The 16,382-nt window shown below is 35.9% G+C and overlaps 1 protein-coding gene across 5 annotated transcripts in view; it reads left to right on the top strand.

The window, feature by feature from the left end:
• The first annotated feature begins 856 nt into the window (after nt 1-856).
• dync2h1 (dynein cytoplasmic 2 heavy chain 1) overlaps nt 857-16,382 on the top strand; it is a 149,434-nt gene continuing 133,908 nt past the window's right edge. For all 5 annotated transcript variants that reach the window (XM_088639212.1, XM_088639214.1, XM_088639211.1 and 2 more), the window contains exons 1-28: nt 857-1,076; nt 1,363-1,576; nt 1,795-1,965; nt 2,361-2,499; nt 2,839-2,957; nt 3,201-3,345; nt 3,447-3,679; nt 4,109-4,243; nt 4,520-4,633; nt 5,819-5,930; nt 6,274-6,398; nt 6,624-6,799; nt 7,138-7,333; nt 7,486-7,581; nt 7,880-8,041; nt 8,345-8,443; nt 8,843-8,982; nt 9,202-9,430; nt 10,153-10,280; nt 12,239-12,354; nt 12,529-12,656; nt 13,061-13,210; nt 13,387-13,592; nt 13,761-13,916; nt 14,576-14,690; nt 14,925-15,095; nt 15,339-15,721; nt 15,932-16,064. In XM_088639212.1, coding sequence (XP_088495338.1) covers nt 1,066-1,076; nt 1,363-1,576; nt 1,795-1,965; nt 2,361-2,499; nt 2,839-2,957; nt 3,201-3,345; nt 3,447-3,679; nt 4,109-4,243; nt 4,520-4,633; nt 5,819-5,930; nt 6,274-6,398; nt 6,624-6,799; nt 7,138-7,333; nt 7,486-7,581; nt 7,880-8,041; nt 8,345-8,443; nt 8,843-8,982; nt 9,202-9,430; nt 10,153-10,280; nt 12,239-12,354; nt 12,529-12,656; nt 13,061-13,210; nt 13,387-13,592; nt 13,761-13,916; nt 14,576-14,690; nt 14,925-15,095; nt 15,339-15,721; nt 15,932-16,064 — 4,302 coding nt within the window. In that variant the 5' untranslated portion in view covers nt 857-1,065. The remainder of the gene's footprint in view (nt 1,077-1,362; nt 1,577-1,794; nt 1,966-2,360; nt 2,500-2,838; nt 2,958-3,200; nt 3,346-3,446; nt 3,680-4,108; nt 4,244-4,519; nt 4,634-5,818; nt 5,931-6,273; nt 6,399-6,623; nt 6,800-7,137; nt 7,334-7,485; nt 7,582-7,879; nt 8,042-8,344; nt 8,444-8,842; nt 8,983-9,201; nt 9,431-10,152; nt 10,281-12,238; nt 12,355-12,528; nt 12,657-13,060; nt 13,211-13,386; nt 13,593-13,760; nt 13,917-14,575; nt 14,691-14,924; nt 15,096-15,338; nt 15,722-15,931; nt 16,065-16,382) is intronic.

The raw sequence follows: 16,382 nt of genomic DNA, 5'->3' as shown, positions 1-16,382 counted from the left end.
TGAAACACTTCTTGCTAATTTAATATTATAGTAGAAAATATAAAAAAACAAAGACAAACTTACGAAAATACTTAAGTATTTAAATGCAGTAACAAAGACCGATTCGATAATTATTTCAAAATTGGCAAACTAGCAATGTAACATGCTTAAACTGATGCATTATTAATTTTTAAATACACTATACAAAACAACATGTAAAGGGGAGTTAGGTAAGTCACCATTCAGTGAATGTGTTTTGTCTTTTTGTATATTAAGTCCGAAGCTGAGGAGCTCACTCGACTACGCATAAAAGTTCTCATACAGTAAGAAATTTAGGAAGCTCCTACTGAAACCACTGCGTACCAACTCCTTAAGGCGCCTCACGCTTTTTAAAAATCATTAAACGTAAATATTTAGACCAAGACACCCTCGGTGTTTAAGTTACGCCTTCTCTTTCATTAACTAGATTTTCCAATCATGTTAACAAGACTTACAATCGATCTCAAACGCCGACCAAACCACAAGCTACAAGGAAATACATGCGCAGACCCCTACAGGTTTTCGTCATCGTTCCTGTAGTTTGCAGATTTTTCCTTTGCAGACTACGCATGCTGACGCAGCTACCCACCTGTCTAATATTATGCCTGATTAAAAAAAACCAAAGCAAATCTGCAATTCTATTGTTAAGTCTGATTTTTGCTGCAATAAACAAACTTAAAAAGATAAAAACATACTGAATATCGATTCGTATATTTATTCAGTTTGATTTCTTAATTGCAGGGTCCTTCCCTGATTTAAGGGCTTTAGTCGCCCTCGGTATTAGCTTAGACGTAAAAGACTTGTATTCTCTAGCGTCTACGCAGTGAAAAGACTCTAAAAGGTATTGTGAATGGTAAGGAATAGGACGTGTTGCACTGGTAACAACGAAAGCTTCCGTGGCGATCTACATAACCAACAGAGTGATCTTCTGCAGATGCAGTTGCCAGAACGATTTAATTTTCAGTGTTGTGTTTATGGTTATTTTCCATCTCACATACGTTTTTATTTAAAGGCTAGAGCACATGTGCCATTTTTTCTAAACGTATAATGTTCGGTAAGTTAGTTTTTGTTTCTTTCGCGCATAGGTTATCTCGCTTTAAATCCGAGCTGCGTGTTTTCTTCACTGTTATATCTATCTGCATATGTGATTAGGCTGATTGAAAAACGGAAATATTTAGCTTTGTCGTGTATTGGTTACGTTTTACGTAGCTACTGTATGTGAACGAAATTTTGTTACTGTATATAATTACACCGTTATCTATACAGTCTACAAAACGTTTTGCCCCATTAATATAAAAGGTACATAATCTAAGGCTTTATATGATAATTCTGTGTTTTTCTTAGTCAAGTCAAGAAGGGAAAGATGCCACTTGGATTAGAAGATACCCGGAAGGATTTTATCCTCACTACAGCAACAAATTATTTTGGGTTTAAGCCATCGGACCCAGTTGTGTCATCAGGTGGTCAGAGCCGAGAGCTGAACAATTTTTTAGATGATGGAAATGAATTTGTGCTCTGTGTGCAAAAGCATGGAACCGATCTGCTCATATCTAACAAGGTAAGAGGTTCTCTGTGTGAATCTAGAAATAACAGTGTAACTAAAGATTACATACAGTTCTACAGGATAACCTATAATCCTGTGTTACATGATGCAATAAAAGCTTGCCTACTAGTCTAATCAAAGTCTTAACCTTTGTTTTGTATTACTATCCAAATGTATCTTTTTTTGTCATTGTAATTCATGTAGGCATACTTTGTTTTTATGTTACCTTACAGGTGGATTCAGGTGACACTGAAGACAAAGTGCTGGTTTTTTTCAAGTTGTGTCCTGATGTTATAACAGAAGACAATCTCCACAGTAATATTCTGGTCTCTTCGATGATAGACTCTCCCATCAACACACTCTATCAGGCTGTTCGGCAGGTGTTTGCACCTGTACTTTTAAAGGTGTGTGTGTGGTTTATATTGTCATGTGAATTAAATCTGAATGACATCTATATTTTCTTTATGCTAAAATTCAGAATTCACTATCATGACTAATGAAGTGAAAGATTATGCGCTGTATTGTGAAGTTCTGTTGTGCCTGGAATTCTAGGACCTGAGATGAGCAGTTTTATAATGGCTCTTCTATCATTAAAGCTATAACACTTGGAAGGGATTTTTCCTTCAAAAGGCCGACGTTTACAATACTATTCACATGCCTACAAATCTGTGTTGTAGAGTAAGGAGATATTTTAAAGACTGAAATGGTCCTTTATTGTGTTGATTAAAGAATAAAAATAATGCACCCCTGCTTGTTATTAGTTAGTATAAATACATATGTTTTATTTGTAATTTTGAAGGATGAGAAGTGGAGTCAGAACTTTGATCCCAAACTACAGAACCTCCTGACAGAGCTGGAGATGGGATTGGGCTCAGCTGTCAGGAGAACTGATCCATATTACACTGGAAAGAGAGGCTTGAAAGATGATGATGTTTTGGGTAATAAGGCCACATGTGTACAACTATAATATGTGACTAATGTTAGAAGCATTAGTTTTAGGACTGTGCTTAGTCATGCCCTTCTGTTGCTGTGTCAGTGCATGCAATACATTTCTTCCTGTTATTTGTCCAGGTTAAAAATGCTTACTTTTAAATTACTTTTTTCTGCCATTCTGTTTTCATTGGTAATGTTTGAAGAGGAAACTCTTTTAAGAGTTAATCTATTTTAAAATATATTACATGTAATATATTTTAAAGTTAATATTTTGAAATAGAGACTGGATTGTATTAGCATACAGTGTGATTTTACATTCTACCATGGTTTTCCCTTTGCTGTAGGTATTATGACACCATGTGATGAATTTAACTATTGGGCAGAGCTTTCTCGATCTGCTGTGAAGTCTAATATGAAAGACAGAGCTGCACATTTCAATGATCTGTTTCAACCAGTTGAAAAGGTACTCAAAATTAACTTATGCTTACTAATTAAGTATTGGTTTATCTACATGTCTTCATTTTTGTATTTGCTTGAAACAGCAAATCATAATTGACTGATAAGAATTGTAGATCATACATTAACATAGGTTTCTTTTCAGCACTGTAGACCTGTAAGTGATGGTATTCTGTTCACAAGAGATAAAATTACATTATGCAGTGCCAAATATCACAAGAACACTTTTTCCTTTGTTGTGTGATGACAGGATTACAGCTGTCTGGATAATGTTTCACTGGATGATGCAGTGAGTTTGGTAAATGCCACAAGGGAAACAGTGGATGATGTTTGGAGACAGACTGAGCACGACCCTTACCCACAAACACGGATGCAACGTTTGATGGATGTCATTGGTATGAAACTAGCATTACGCATTGAACGTTGGATGGAGAGTCAACTTGTTTTTGTCTCTGTTCTACAGTGTCTACAGTACCTGTTGGATATTTTATTTCAGGTTCTGCCCTGGGGAGGTATGTGCAAAAGAAGCTGGGCTCTGTGAAGCTGTGGGATGACCCCTTCCTCTCTGTTAAAGAGAGCCTCCAAGCAGGCATTTCTGTCTGTGAGCAGTGGGTAGGGGCTTGCGAACATCTGACTGGACAGCTGTGGAAACGTTACACCCCTCATCAGTGGCAGGGTGAACAGTACTACCCAGAAAGACTTGGGAAGCTGGCTAAACGTCTTGAAGAGGTTTTGTGACCTATATATTGTTTTTGTTTTGATGTTATTATACTTCTTATATATACTGATGGATTTTTTCTCGCTCCTGTTTGGTATTCGACAAAAGCACATATATAATTCGAATTCAATCATTCAGTTTCTGATGATAAGTTTACTTTTGTTTGTAGTTAAAAACTAATTGAGAAGATACATGCTAATGAAATGTTTTCATCTATCTAACAGCATTTTGTTTTGATCAACATATATTTCTAGATATCTGTTTTCATCAGTGTTTAAAGATTTTTATATTATCTGCCTCACTTAAAGTTTATTTTTGAACTAGTGCATTATGTTGAAGTAGCGGTTAAAGGAATTGTAATATGTTTCACTAGAGAGAACCTTTTTGTGTTCTACTGTATTTGGTAGTGCATATCTGATGCACTATGATTATCTCTGCAGGTCTTAACAGTTCGCACTGTGCATGAGAAGTTACTTCGTCTTTTGCCACCTGGTAAACAGCAATTGCTTTCCACAGCCTGTGCTTTTGAACCTTTTGCTGGGCTCAATGCTTTGCACTATAACCCATACACTGAGGTGAGAATTTGTCTATATTGTATACGTTAACAAAATATGACCTTATTTTATGTCATTTAAAACCTTTTGCATGTGTTTAAGTAAGTAAGGAGCAAATCAAGTATTGGTTTTCAAAGACGTTTTTTTGTCTTTGAGAGTCAGTAACCAGTTTAGTGGACAACAGAAAGAACCTTAAGTGTCACTGAAGTGACAAACCTTTGGAGATGGAATGGGAGTCATAGCACTTTATACTTTGTTTTTCCTGTGGTATTAAAAGACCTTATTATATTTTTGTAGCAATTATGGAGGGCTGCAGTGTCACAGTTTGAGCGAGCCATTGCACCTGCAGAACAAGAAATTGCTAGCAAGTTAAAAGCCTGCATTTTGGATGTTCAGGACAGCCCACAGCAGGTAGACGTTTATCATTTCTTCCCATGGTGTATTCGACTTTTTGATAAGACAGGTGGTATTTGGGCCCATTGGCAAAACTATTTTTTAACAGAGATGGTGAAGTAAATAATATCTATAAGAAAAATATGTCTTGCCTACTCAATATTTAGCATGTATGCAATAACATACATCAACAAACATAATGGAATGTCTTCCCCATCTTAAGGGAAAGCTGAGGTATGCCATCCCATAATGAATTAAACTCTTTTAAAAAAGCCCTGTTAGGAATGTTATATAGCACTTTGTATATAGCCCTCTACGTTTTGAACTACTGTACGCTAACCCTTAATTATAATGGGCTAATAGAAGGGAAGTGTTGTCCAATAAGAGAAGATGCCTGGAGTATCCTATATCCTATCTAACCTATGGCTTGAAAATCATATATGACCGTATGTGTTACTGTTAATATCGAATGCAGCCCATTCAGTAATTTAAAGGAAACTGCATGGTAGCTCAGTGTATCTGGCAACAGTCTCTTGCACTATGCTTACACTATGTGCTATGTACACATTAAAGACACTTGTTTTTTACCTTATTCTTGATGTCTGCACTGTATAACATAAGTGAAATGTTTATATTAAAACCACCGTAACATTTTTAGTATGTATTTTTATTCACTTTTATATCCTGTTACAGTACAGTTTATACCATTTTTTATAATGCAAGATATAGTTAATAAACGAAAGTGCCCAAATATAGCACAGAACTTAAAAGTAAAAGGGCCAAATTGTTGCAAACTGAGTGGACATGCGTCACTTACAATAGTTATAGACCAACATGTCTGCAAATAGTCTGGATAGATTTTTTTTTTTTAGACAAATTTGACTTTGACACAACTTTGTGTGTTATAACCGAATTCTGTTATATTAGGGTTTGATTTGTTATAAGAGTTTGTGTTTCAAGAAGCAGTCTGCAATTTACTGTATACATTACTTTAATGACAAATTCTAAGTCTCTTGTAGCACTAAAAGAAATGTTAATCAAGATCCAAGATATGTAAGACATGATCAATGTGAAAAATGTAGGCATTACTGAAGCAGGAATGTGAATGGTTGGATGTTTTTTTTATGATTTGAATTTAATTATGGGTCTTAACCAAACTCCACATAATCATTCTAAAAAAAGAGACTATTTTATTTGTTTCAGCTTCTGCAAGCTTTTCGGAAATACAAAGAACTTATCAAAAGACCAAATATTAGTAAGGATCTGATTTCTGAAAGAGAAACATTACTGGCAAGACTTCTGGACTATACCAAAGGTAAGAATGTGTTCACATACAGTACCTTATTGGGGGAACTTTGAATAGTTTCCTTAACATGTTTTAGTCTTTCAGTTATCAAATCAAATCAAAGTTTATTTATCAAATGCACAAAAATACGGTGTGCAGCAGTAGTTGCTGACAATGAAATGTCTTTTTCTTTTTCTGCGAGCTCACAAAAATCACAAGAATCACAAATATCACCAAAAATTGTGCACATTTTCAAAAATACAGAGCTGTGATGAGAATGTCTGTGGCAACATTAAACTGAGGAGCAGCACAAAAAACACACATAACTCAAGTTTACTTTGTGATAATAAGTGTAACTTTGTTTCTGGGTCAGGGCTCCGCACGGATTTTGAGAATCGATGTCATGGAGTGCCAGGCGAGAAATCGGGGCCCCTGGCTGGCAGAAATCTCCCTGAAGTTGTTAACAACATTGTGTGGGTCAGGCATCTGGTTTTAAAGGTAGTGCCTATACAGTCATTTTTCCTAATGCATCACTATAGGGCCATAGAGTGTTTGCTTTAGGAGAAGATAAAATATGTAAAGTATGTATTGAAATATAGTACAGCTCTATTATTAAAAGTATGTATTCTAGATGCTTTTGCATACTTTGCAGTAGTTTTATTTCAATGTAACACATCATGCAAAACCTTCAAAGTCTTTTAATTAATTTTCCATGTGCTCTAGGTGGAGGATTCCATCAAAATTGCGGGAGCCCTATTATCCGACCTGTCTGGGTTTCGTTCTTTTGTAAGATATTCAGATGATCTTCAGGAGCAGCTCAGAATCTATGAGCAGGATCAGTTTGATGATTGGTCCAGAGAGGTCCAATCAAGACTATCTGATCCAAAATCTGGCATCAGGTGATCAGAGAATGGGAATATCCTCAATCTGTTTATCACTATATTATAATAACCCTGTAACTACTGTTCATCACATATGGTTTAATTGTTTCAAAAGATAGACCTTAAATCCTAAGAAAACAAACTCAAATATTTTTTGTATTTTTATGTTTCCTTTTATGTCCTGTATGCTTATATATATGTGCTGTTTTCAAACTGCTGCTAGTGGTGCACAGCAAAGGTCTGGAGACTTTATTATTGTGTAGCTTGGAGCAGATATATAGAACCTAAAATGTCTATAGGACAACACACAACATTATCTTTTTCCATTGAGGTTTATTGTTTTCGTATTGTTTTAGCTTACAAGCCAGTAATCGTGTCATGGAACTGGATCATACTGATGGCAAGCTGAAGATCCACTATTCAGATCGCCTGGCGACTCTTTTGCGAGAAGTTCGACAGCTCTCTGCACTAGGATATGCTGTTCCTGCTAAAATCCAGCAGGCCTCCAGCACAGCAGAGAAGTTTTACAGACAAGCTCTAATCCTCAAACAGGCATGTGCTTCAGATAAAAAAATAAACAACGACTTTTAAAGCTTTAGATTAACATTAAATTATGTGACATTGCTAATTTAGTTTGAAGTATTTTCAATTACGTTTTGTGACTTCATAAATTAACCAAGTTTTCCATTCTTGTTTTATTGTAGGTTGCACATTTTTACAACACCATAGATCAGCAGATGATACCTTCCCAACGACCGATGATGTTGAACTATGCATTGGCCTTTGAACAAGTGATTAAGGTGATACAAATGAGTTAGAAGTCACGGTCCACATCCATGAAACTTTACCACTACACTAAATTTGTACCTAGTTTTCCTCTTATGGAAACAAAACATTTTTTCTATCATAAGTTTCACTTGCAATACAGTAAATTAATTTAGAAAAAATACAGTAGATGTGTAGTTGAATGCTATGACCTTTGCAAATTATTGGTCTGCAATAAATGTATATTTTAGGTGAAGGGTAAATGCTTTAAATCTTTTATTTTTAGAAAATATATCTGGTATTGTAGTTGTGATGTACTTTGTAAAATTACAGAATCCTAAAGCTCATTCGCGTGACTCTGGGGGAAAAGTGCAGATCACCTGGGATAATCCTAAAGAACTGGAGGTATATATCACTAAGCTACAAACTGCTGCTGAGCGCCTTTCTACTGAGAATAGAAAGTTGAGGAAGTGGCATGTGGACTTCATGGAAAAGGTATGTTTTTCAACAGACATTTTGTATAACCAATGTGTAAAACAAAGAGGGCAACAATTTGAATGAAATTGTGTGGTTTATTTTAGTAATTGAAGCTCTTCGTGACTTATGGAATGCATAGTGGTTGAATGGTGGTTACTACTGCTGCTACACAGCAGAAGGGTCCCGACTCTGATTCTCACCTTTGCTGAACGTCTTCTCCATGTGGGGTTTGCTTGGTGTTGGTGTGGATTTTTGCAGGATGCTGTGCTGTTTTTCTTTTTTTTCCCAGTCAGTTTAAACAACTCTCCTGTTCCTCAATAGGTTGTCACATTGATGAATGTGGATCTCCTTCGGCACCAGCAACGATGGAAAGATGGGTTACAGGAACTGCGCACAGGGTTTGCCACTTTGGAATCACAGGTGTAATATGATTAATACAATGTGTGTTTTTCATGTTGTTCCAACAAGAGTGGACATACCTAATATTTTAATCTGTTGTATTCCCCATTGGAGGTTAACTCTTAAGCAGTTCTAGTCTAGTCTAACCCTACAGTGTGTTTTAGTTTGATTTATCTTAATTCTGGTTTGAAAAATGGTTGGTGTCAAGCAGATTAGGACAGTTGTCGAGTATGTGTGAATTTTAACTGAAGAAGGAGCTTTGTTGAGGTACTGAAGTGTTTATTCTTTTCGGTCAAAAGCAAAGTTTCTACCAAAATAATAAAAAATGTGACATTATTAAAACATGATTATTTGTTTTATTATTCCTGCCAGAACAAAGACAACCATAAATAAGAAAACATGTCTCTGTTCTGTGTTTAGGGTTTTCGTTTGGGTGATATGAAACCTTGGAGGCAGCACTGGAACCATCAGCTGTACAAAGCTTTGGAGCATCAATACCAAGTTGGGCTGGAGGCACTCAATAAAAATCTGCCAGAAATAAATATTGACTTGACCTTCAAGTAAGTAGTTAAAGTTCAGTAAGTAGTCAATTTCCAGTGCAGAAAAGAATGTTGTTTGAAGTTTGTTTTGATTAAAATCAAATTAAAATGGTCATATCTGTAATGTTTAGTTTAGAGCTTTTCTTCTGCTGTTAACAGAATAAATTGTAGGGGTTCACGCATTGTAAAATGTAATGAGCTATATACAGTGTAACTTTTTTTCCTTCTTAAATTCCATAGGCAGGGGAGACTGCAGTTTAAGCCTCCCTTTGAAGAAGTCCGTGCCAAGTACTTTAGAGAGATGAAGAGGTTTATCTCAATTCCAAATCAATTCAAGGGAGTGAGTGAACCTGGAGAGGAGCTTATCTTCTCAATTATGATTGACAGAAATGCTAGCGGCTTTATCACCATCTTCAGTAAAGCAGAAGACCTCTTCAGAAGGCTGGCACGAGTGCAGGATAAGTTCAAGGTGTGTTCAATTCAAAGGTCTTTGATTTATGAATTAGTACCCTATTTGTGTGAAACAAAAGACTATAGTGATCTTAATCTTAATTTCTTCACTTTTTAGATAGGTTATTTTCAAAAATATAAAAAACAAAGGCATGATCCAAAACACATTTTTAATTATTTCAATATTCAGGGCCCTTAATTAATTTATTTTTTCTGGACATTTCTCCAACATACATTTTCGAACATTAAATAATTGGCCAGGCCTTTTCAAGAAATATATTAATCCCTTAATTTATTTATTATTTATTATTTAGTTAAGAATTATAGTTTCAAGGTTATTTTCTGTAATCCACTTTAATAATGAGCAAAGTATTGCTTTTTTCAATTACTATTTGGTTAATATGGTCTGCTTGTGTTTTAATAAAGTCCATCCACATGCTGATCAAATTTAGTTTTAGGCAAAAACATAACTGAAAGCAACTGTAGAAAAAACACCATTTCTGCCGCTGCTCTAGATATCTTTTACATTTTTAACAGAAAAATAATTGTTTCATGCTCATGCATTTTTGCACTTTTTTCTGTCATATAACATTTGAATCTATATGCACACACATTTGTGGTTATAGTATGTTTTTTTCAAAATAATCTTCTGCTGTTGTATTAAAATATCTCATTTTAATATTTATGATTTTCCAATGTCTTGATTAAATTTCATTTACTGAAATAAGGTTTTCTTGTCAGGAATGGGTTGTGTTCGGTCAAGTGGATATTGAAGCTTTAGTAGAAAAACATCTCCACACTGCCCAGGATTGGGAAAGGAATTTTAAAGCACTGAAAGCCAGAGGAAAAGAATCAGAACGATTGCCAAGGTATTCGAATCTGTCATTTTAATGTTTTCTTATTCTAAAACAGATTAAGTGCACACCATCAGTAAAGTACATCTGATTTGGAACTACAGGTACATAAATGTGTGCATGAAAATGGTGCTGAAGAAATGTGGTCTGAGATACAGTATCTTTCACATCAGAAGTACTGCATCTTTTACAAGAGACATTGAAATATTCTAATGCCTTCTTAACTTTTTTCTAATGTCTGTTTTTTCACTTGACTTTATATTGCTTATTTTGAACTGCTCTAATATGCTGAGAATCAAAAGAAACTAATCTTTTAACGCATCATGCGTTGCTCAGCATCTCTCATCAACAGCATCTCAAGCTTGCGGTTGCTACAGTATCTTGCTAGATTCCAAGAGAGCCCTGACTAACACTGAACCAGTAGTGCACTGTCATTTGGGAATTTCAGTCACTATCAGCTGGTGACATGGATCATGCTCGTTGGAGAGTAATTATAATAATAATTGCTTACACTTATATAGCACTTTTCTGGACACTCCTCTCAAAGTGCTTTACAGGTAATAGGGACTCCCCTCCACAACCACCAATGTGCAGCATCCACCTGGATGATGCGACGGCAGCTATAGTGCACCAGAACGCTCACCACAACATCAGCTATAAGTAGGGAGGAGAACAGAGTAATGAAGCCAGTTCATCAATAGGGATTATTAGGAGGCCATGATTGGTAAGGGCCAATGGGAAATTTGGCCAGGACGCCATGGTTACACCCCTACTCTTTTCGAGAAACGCCCTGGGATTTTTAATGACCACAGAGAGTCAGGACCACGGCTTTACGTCTCATCTGAAGGACAGTGCCTTTTTTACAGTATAGTGACCCCATCACTATACTGGGGCATTAGGACCCACATGGACCGCAGGGTGAGCGCCCACTGCTGGCCCCACTAACACCTCTTCCAGCAACAACCTTAGTTTTTCCCATGAGGTCTCCCATCCAGGTACTTACCAGGCTCACACCTGCTTAGCTTCAGTTGGTTGCCAGTTGTGAGTTGCATGGTGATATGGCTTGTTGTGCACAACACACCGATTGATTAGGATGTTCAGGTGTTATGATCAATTAGTAGGTATTATGGACAACCTCACTGTACATCGATCAAATCCCAGGAGGCCTCATTTATTGCTCTTCCTAGATTAATCCTGATGTGACAACATTCTAGCCAGACAACACTTATCCTCATGGTACTCGTGTAATGATGGCTTCCTTTGGAGCAATTATGCTGTGGATGCCTTGATTGCCAGATCTGAAACATGGGATGTGATGACCTGAGAGGATGTGGCAACTAGGGATCAAATACCAGTGAACAGGCATATGCTTGTCTGGGCGCTGTGTGTGGAATCATGCGTTACAGACGTACAACTTGTATGGCTTCTGATGATGGGCCACATGCTAGTAGCCTTTGACTTCCACAGGAGACGTGCTGTAAAAAAATGTTAATCAGTATAATGAATTCACCTCTTACCATATCTGTTAAATAAAATGTCATTGCACCTACTGTTCCATTTTTCCAATAATTTAATGAACTTGTTGCAGTTTATATAAATCACATTTTCTTTTGATGCTCAATGCACAAATAGTGCCTCAGTGAAATAGCAAATGGTGTTAGAAAATGCCTTGCCATTGTTTGAAATTGGTTGGCCAGGCAAGGGACTGTAATTTTGAGTGAGTGAGAGAGAGTGGTGAAGTTATTGAGAATCATTAGAATGCGAAACCATTTGTGCAGATTCATCCCACTTTAAAGTATTAAGCAGATTGATATCAGCATCTGTTTTCAAAGTAATTGCGGTTTGCGTTCAAGCCCCCACATGGGATTAACCTACCTGCTTCGTATTGATTTATGTTTAGGGCGATTGCTTTAAATTTAGCTAAGTTTTCTGTGGCCCCTAATTTATTTTATCCTCAATTTTACATTTTGCAGCACAGAGAAGGTGGATTGTATAACAATCAATTGTGATCCCGTGAAGGCAGTGATTGATGATTTAATTCAGAGACTGTTTGATGCGCTCCTCATGTCTTTGAGGAAATCTATTCAAGGTAAAAAACACTGGCACAATAATTGAATACAATACTGAAAATACCAAATATGTATAATTCATGAGGGTATTGAAAACCATAGTAATTGGTTTATATTTGGTTGCTTGCTCGGTTTTTGAGCATCTTGTCCTTGGGATTTCATTTATTATTTCTTCACTATTTTATTCACATTAGCCCATGCACAGGATATTGACAGCTTTCTTACTGAAGCGATGGAAATCTTATCAACCAGACCAGAAAGCATTGATGAAATTGGCGAGGCCAATATGAAACATGGAGAGCTGAAAGCTAAGAAGCCAGAAGTAAAACCTTATTGTTTTACGATTTTGTTTATTGCTAGAATGCATTTTTGCTAAATTGTTAGTTAACTGTCACTTGTATGTTTTAATCCCAAACAAATGCCTATATACTTAATTGTCAGTTTTATTGCTCTAATGTAGTAGAACTTTGAAAGACATATTTTATTAACTGGTGTATAATTAAAATGTGTGACATAGCTCTTAGGTGCTTGAACCTTTTAGCCTTATTGTTTTGTTTTTAGCTTTGGATATATCTATTATGAAAAAAGTACAGTAAATTAAAACGGATTCCTAGCCCCCCTTAATCCTTTTGCATAATGTATGAGATACAGCTGTAGCATATCTATTTAAGTCTTGTTTCCAAATGGGTGTAATGCATTACTACTGAATTATCTTTGATTTTCCAGATTTTACCCCTTTTCCAAGAATCTGAAGATAAAAACCGATTGCTGCGGTCTGTTGCCGGTGGAGGTCTTGATACGATCAGTACTTTGAGAGCTAAATGGGACAAGTTTGAATTAATGATGGAGAGCCATCAGCTTATGATCAAAGAGCAGGTATGGGAGTTTTCAAGTTCAATAAAGCAACATTGTAAGTAAGAGGGGAAAAATGTTTTCCTCCCACTTTCCAGTATTGTAATCACTTATTCATATTTATATTTCAAAACACTAAAACCTCAATTCCATAGACATTTTCCATACAAGTCTTTTTTTATTTCTGTTTTGTGTTTTAGGTAGAAGTCATGAAATCAAATGCGGAGTCTCGGATTAAGGTATACCAGAATGAGGTTGAGAAATTTAAAGCCCGTTGGGACCAACTGAAGCCAAATGATGACATAATTGAATTCGGAGATCAGGAGGCCCTTCAAAAGTGTGTTCAGACCATTAAAGATAAGAAGCTCGAATTTGACGAACTGGAAAATACAAGGAAAAAGCTACTGTATGTATTATAAGTGACTAAGAAATGCTTGCTTGTAGAGTGCTATTTACACTCATAAATCTGGGCTAGCTAATAATTCTAGAAGGAATTGTGTGACTGCTAATACAGTGATTCTAGCAAGAAAGCAGATTTCTTTTTCTTTCATCCAGTTTTTTCTTATGTTTTTAGTGAGGACTGCCATCACTTTGATTTGGAAGAGCCAGAGTTTTCTCTTGCACATGAAATAATCAAAGATATTGAGGAATTTGTGCAGATGTGGTCACTTTATGAAGAATATCATGAAGGGCTCCAGGAGAAAGCAAAGGAAGACTGGATCAGTTTCAGGTCTGATGTACAGATTGTGTATAACTATATGCAGTCAGTTCTGCTTTAATGCAATCGTTGCATTCTTGAATTGTGCATTATGGAAAACTTAGTTCAAACTATCATGTTGAAATGTATTATATATTAATACACTGAATTTTGTGTCCATTGTTAGAGGTGTGTCAAATGGTAACAATTCTATTTATGTTAAATGCAGTTTATTTTAAAGACTTAAAGAGTTGTTCATTTTTATATAGTCTCTGTGCGCCTCATCCTATCTTCTCATATTTTTACTTCAGTTTACGTCTTCTGCTGCATCCATTGCTTTATGCTCTTGTACATAACCTGACCTGTTCTTTGACTGTCAGTCTCCTTCTTCCTCATTTTAAAAAAATGCTATATTCCAAAAGACGTTTTCCATATGCATTGAAAAATTTCTAAGTACTCTGACAAAATCTTCAAAATAATTGCGAACATTCATGATATCCTATATTGGATTAATTGTTTAGCAAATGGATGAATGGAAGCATTTTCATTCATATATTAGCATATACTTTCTTTTCCCTAATACTAAAGAATGCAAGTGTTTGTTTATTCTAAAATATTATGTTGTAGTTTGAATATTCCCATGCCTAGACCTTTGAATATATATTGAAACGTAACTTTTTGTACTTCTACAGGAGCAAGACGTTTATTTTTGAAGAATTTCTGTTTATGTGGCATGACAGACTTCGAAAGCTAGAGGAGCACACAACAATGACTGTAAAACTGCAGAAAGAGATTGACAAATACAAGGTAGTAATCAGTTTTGTTTCAGGGCTAACTATGAGCATGTAAAATTGATTTAGCAGTAACTTCACTGTAACTTCATTGAGCAGTTTTTGAATGGCTAAAAATTGGTTTTATTTAAAAACCTTGGAAAAAATGTTTTTTTTTTCATTTTAAAATATTTGGACTTTTCTCTGTGCATAAAGAGTGAATGAATGTCTTAACTTGTCCTGTTCATTGTTCTTCATTGTTCTTGTGTAGATGGTGGTTCCTGTTTTAAAGTATGTGCGTGGAGAGCATCTTTCTCAGGATCACTGGCTAGATCTGTTTCGTCTTCTTGGGCTTCCCAGGGGCAGCACACTAGAAAAGCTTGTGTTTGGGGATTTGCTTAAAGTTGCTGACTCAATTGTGGAGAAGGCTTCAGAACTGAAAGTATGAAGTTTTATTCTGTGGATTTTGCTTTCAATTTATGTGCAGCAGATTTAGTATGGATTTCATATTGTTATACATTAAAAAATATTTTAAAACAGAATGAAGAAGACAGTGTCTCACTGCTAAAATAAAAAAGTCTGTATCTTATGAGATCAAATGAATTCCATAAATAGAAATGTGTTCATTAATTTAATTTAAAAGGCCTGTATGTAAAAAAAACCCACACATGCTTTACTTTTGCAGGACCTCAATAGCCGGGCTCAGGCAGAAGTCACCATTCGAGAGGCTTTAAGGGAATTGGACTTGTGGGGAATAGGAGCTGTTTTTACACTCACTGACTATATGGATAGTCAGAACAGATCCATTAAGCTTATTAAGGACTGGAAGGATATTGTAAACCAGGTGGGGGACAATCGCTGCCTGCTGCAGTCCCTGAAGGATTCCCCATATTACAGGAGTTTTGAGGACAAAGTGTCCATCTGGGAGACCAAGCTAGCTGATCTAGATGAGTACCTGCACAACTTGAATGCCATTCAGAGGAAATGGGTGTATTTAGAGCCAATTTTTGGACGTGGAGCCTTGCCTAAGGAACAGGCACGGTTCAGGAGAGTGGATGAAGATTTCAGGTTTATTATATAAATTATTTTATGTAGATAGTTTTCTCTGAGAGTAAGACCTGACAAAACTGTGTGACGGTGCATGATGTACTGCATTAAGTATCGCTGACATGAATTATGGATGTACTTTTACAGGTGTTTGTTGCAATTATTTAAATTATCTGAAACGCGGTCTCTCTTCGTGAAAATAATTAAAATAACACCCTGTGCCTATTGTAGGTCTATCATGGCAGATGTGCAAAGGGACAGTAGGGTCACATCACTGAATGCCAGAGCAGGGATCAGGAATTCTCTGATCAACATACTGGATCAGCTGCAGAGGTGCCAAAAATCACTGAATGAATTTCTGGAGGTACAGATTTGTTTTCAGTGTATTTTCTAAAGAATACTCATTGAATGGTACCTGTGAGACTATGTGTAATGAAAGTGAATAGTTCATATAAAATGTTTATTCACTCATTTGCTTTTCAGAAAGGAATCTAACAGTCAATGTACTAAAGAATATGTCCCACATTCAAGACTTTTTTACTAATTGTAAATTCAAAAGGAGCATAGTATCTAAAATAAAAATGCTTTCCTGAAAAAGCTGCTTAATGATAAAAGTAATTACATTTATGTAGCCTAAAAACTAGCAATTTAAGAAGGTGAATTTGAGGTTACCATTTGTAAT

Source organism: Lepisosteus platostomus, chromosome 7, assembly GCF_059453375.1.
Source record: "Lepisosteus platostomus isolate fLepPlt1 chromosome 7, fLepPlt1.hap1, whole genome shotgun sequence".
Lineage (NCBI taxonomy): Eukaryota > Metazoa > Chordata > Actinopteri > Semionotiformes > Lepisosteidae > Lepisosteus > Lepisosteus platostomus.
This window is presented reverse-complemented; position numbering and strand designations above follow the sequence as displayed.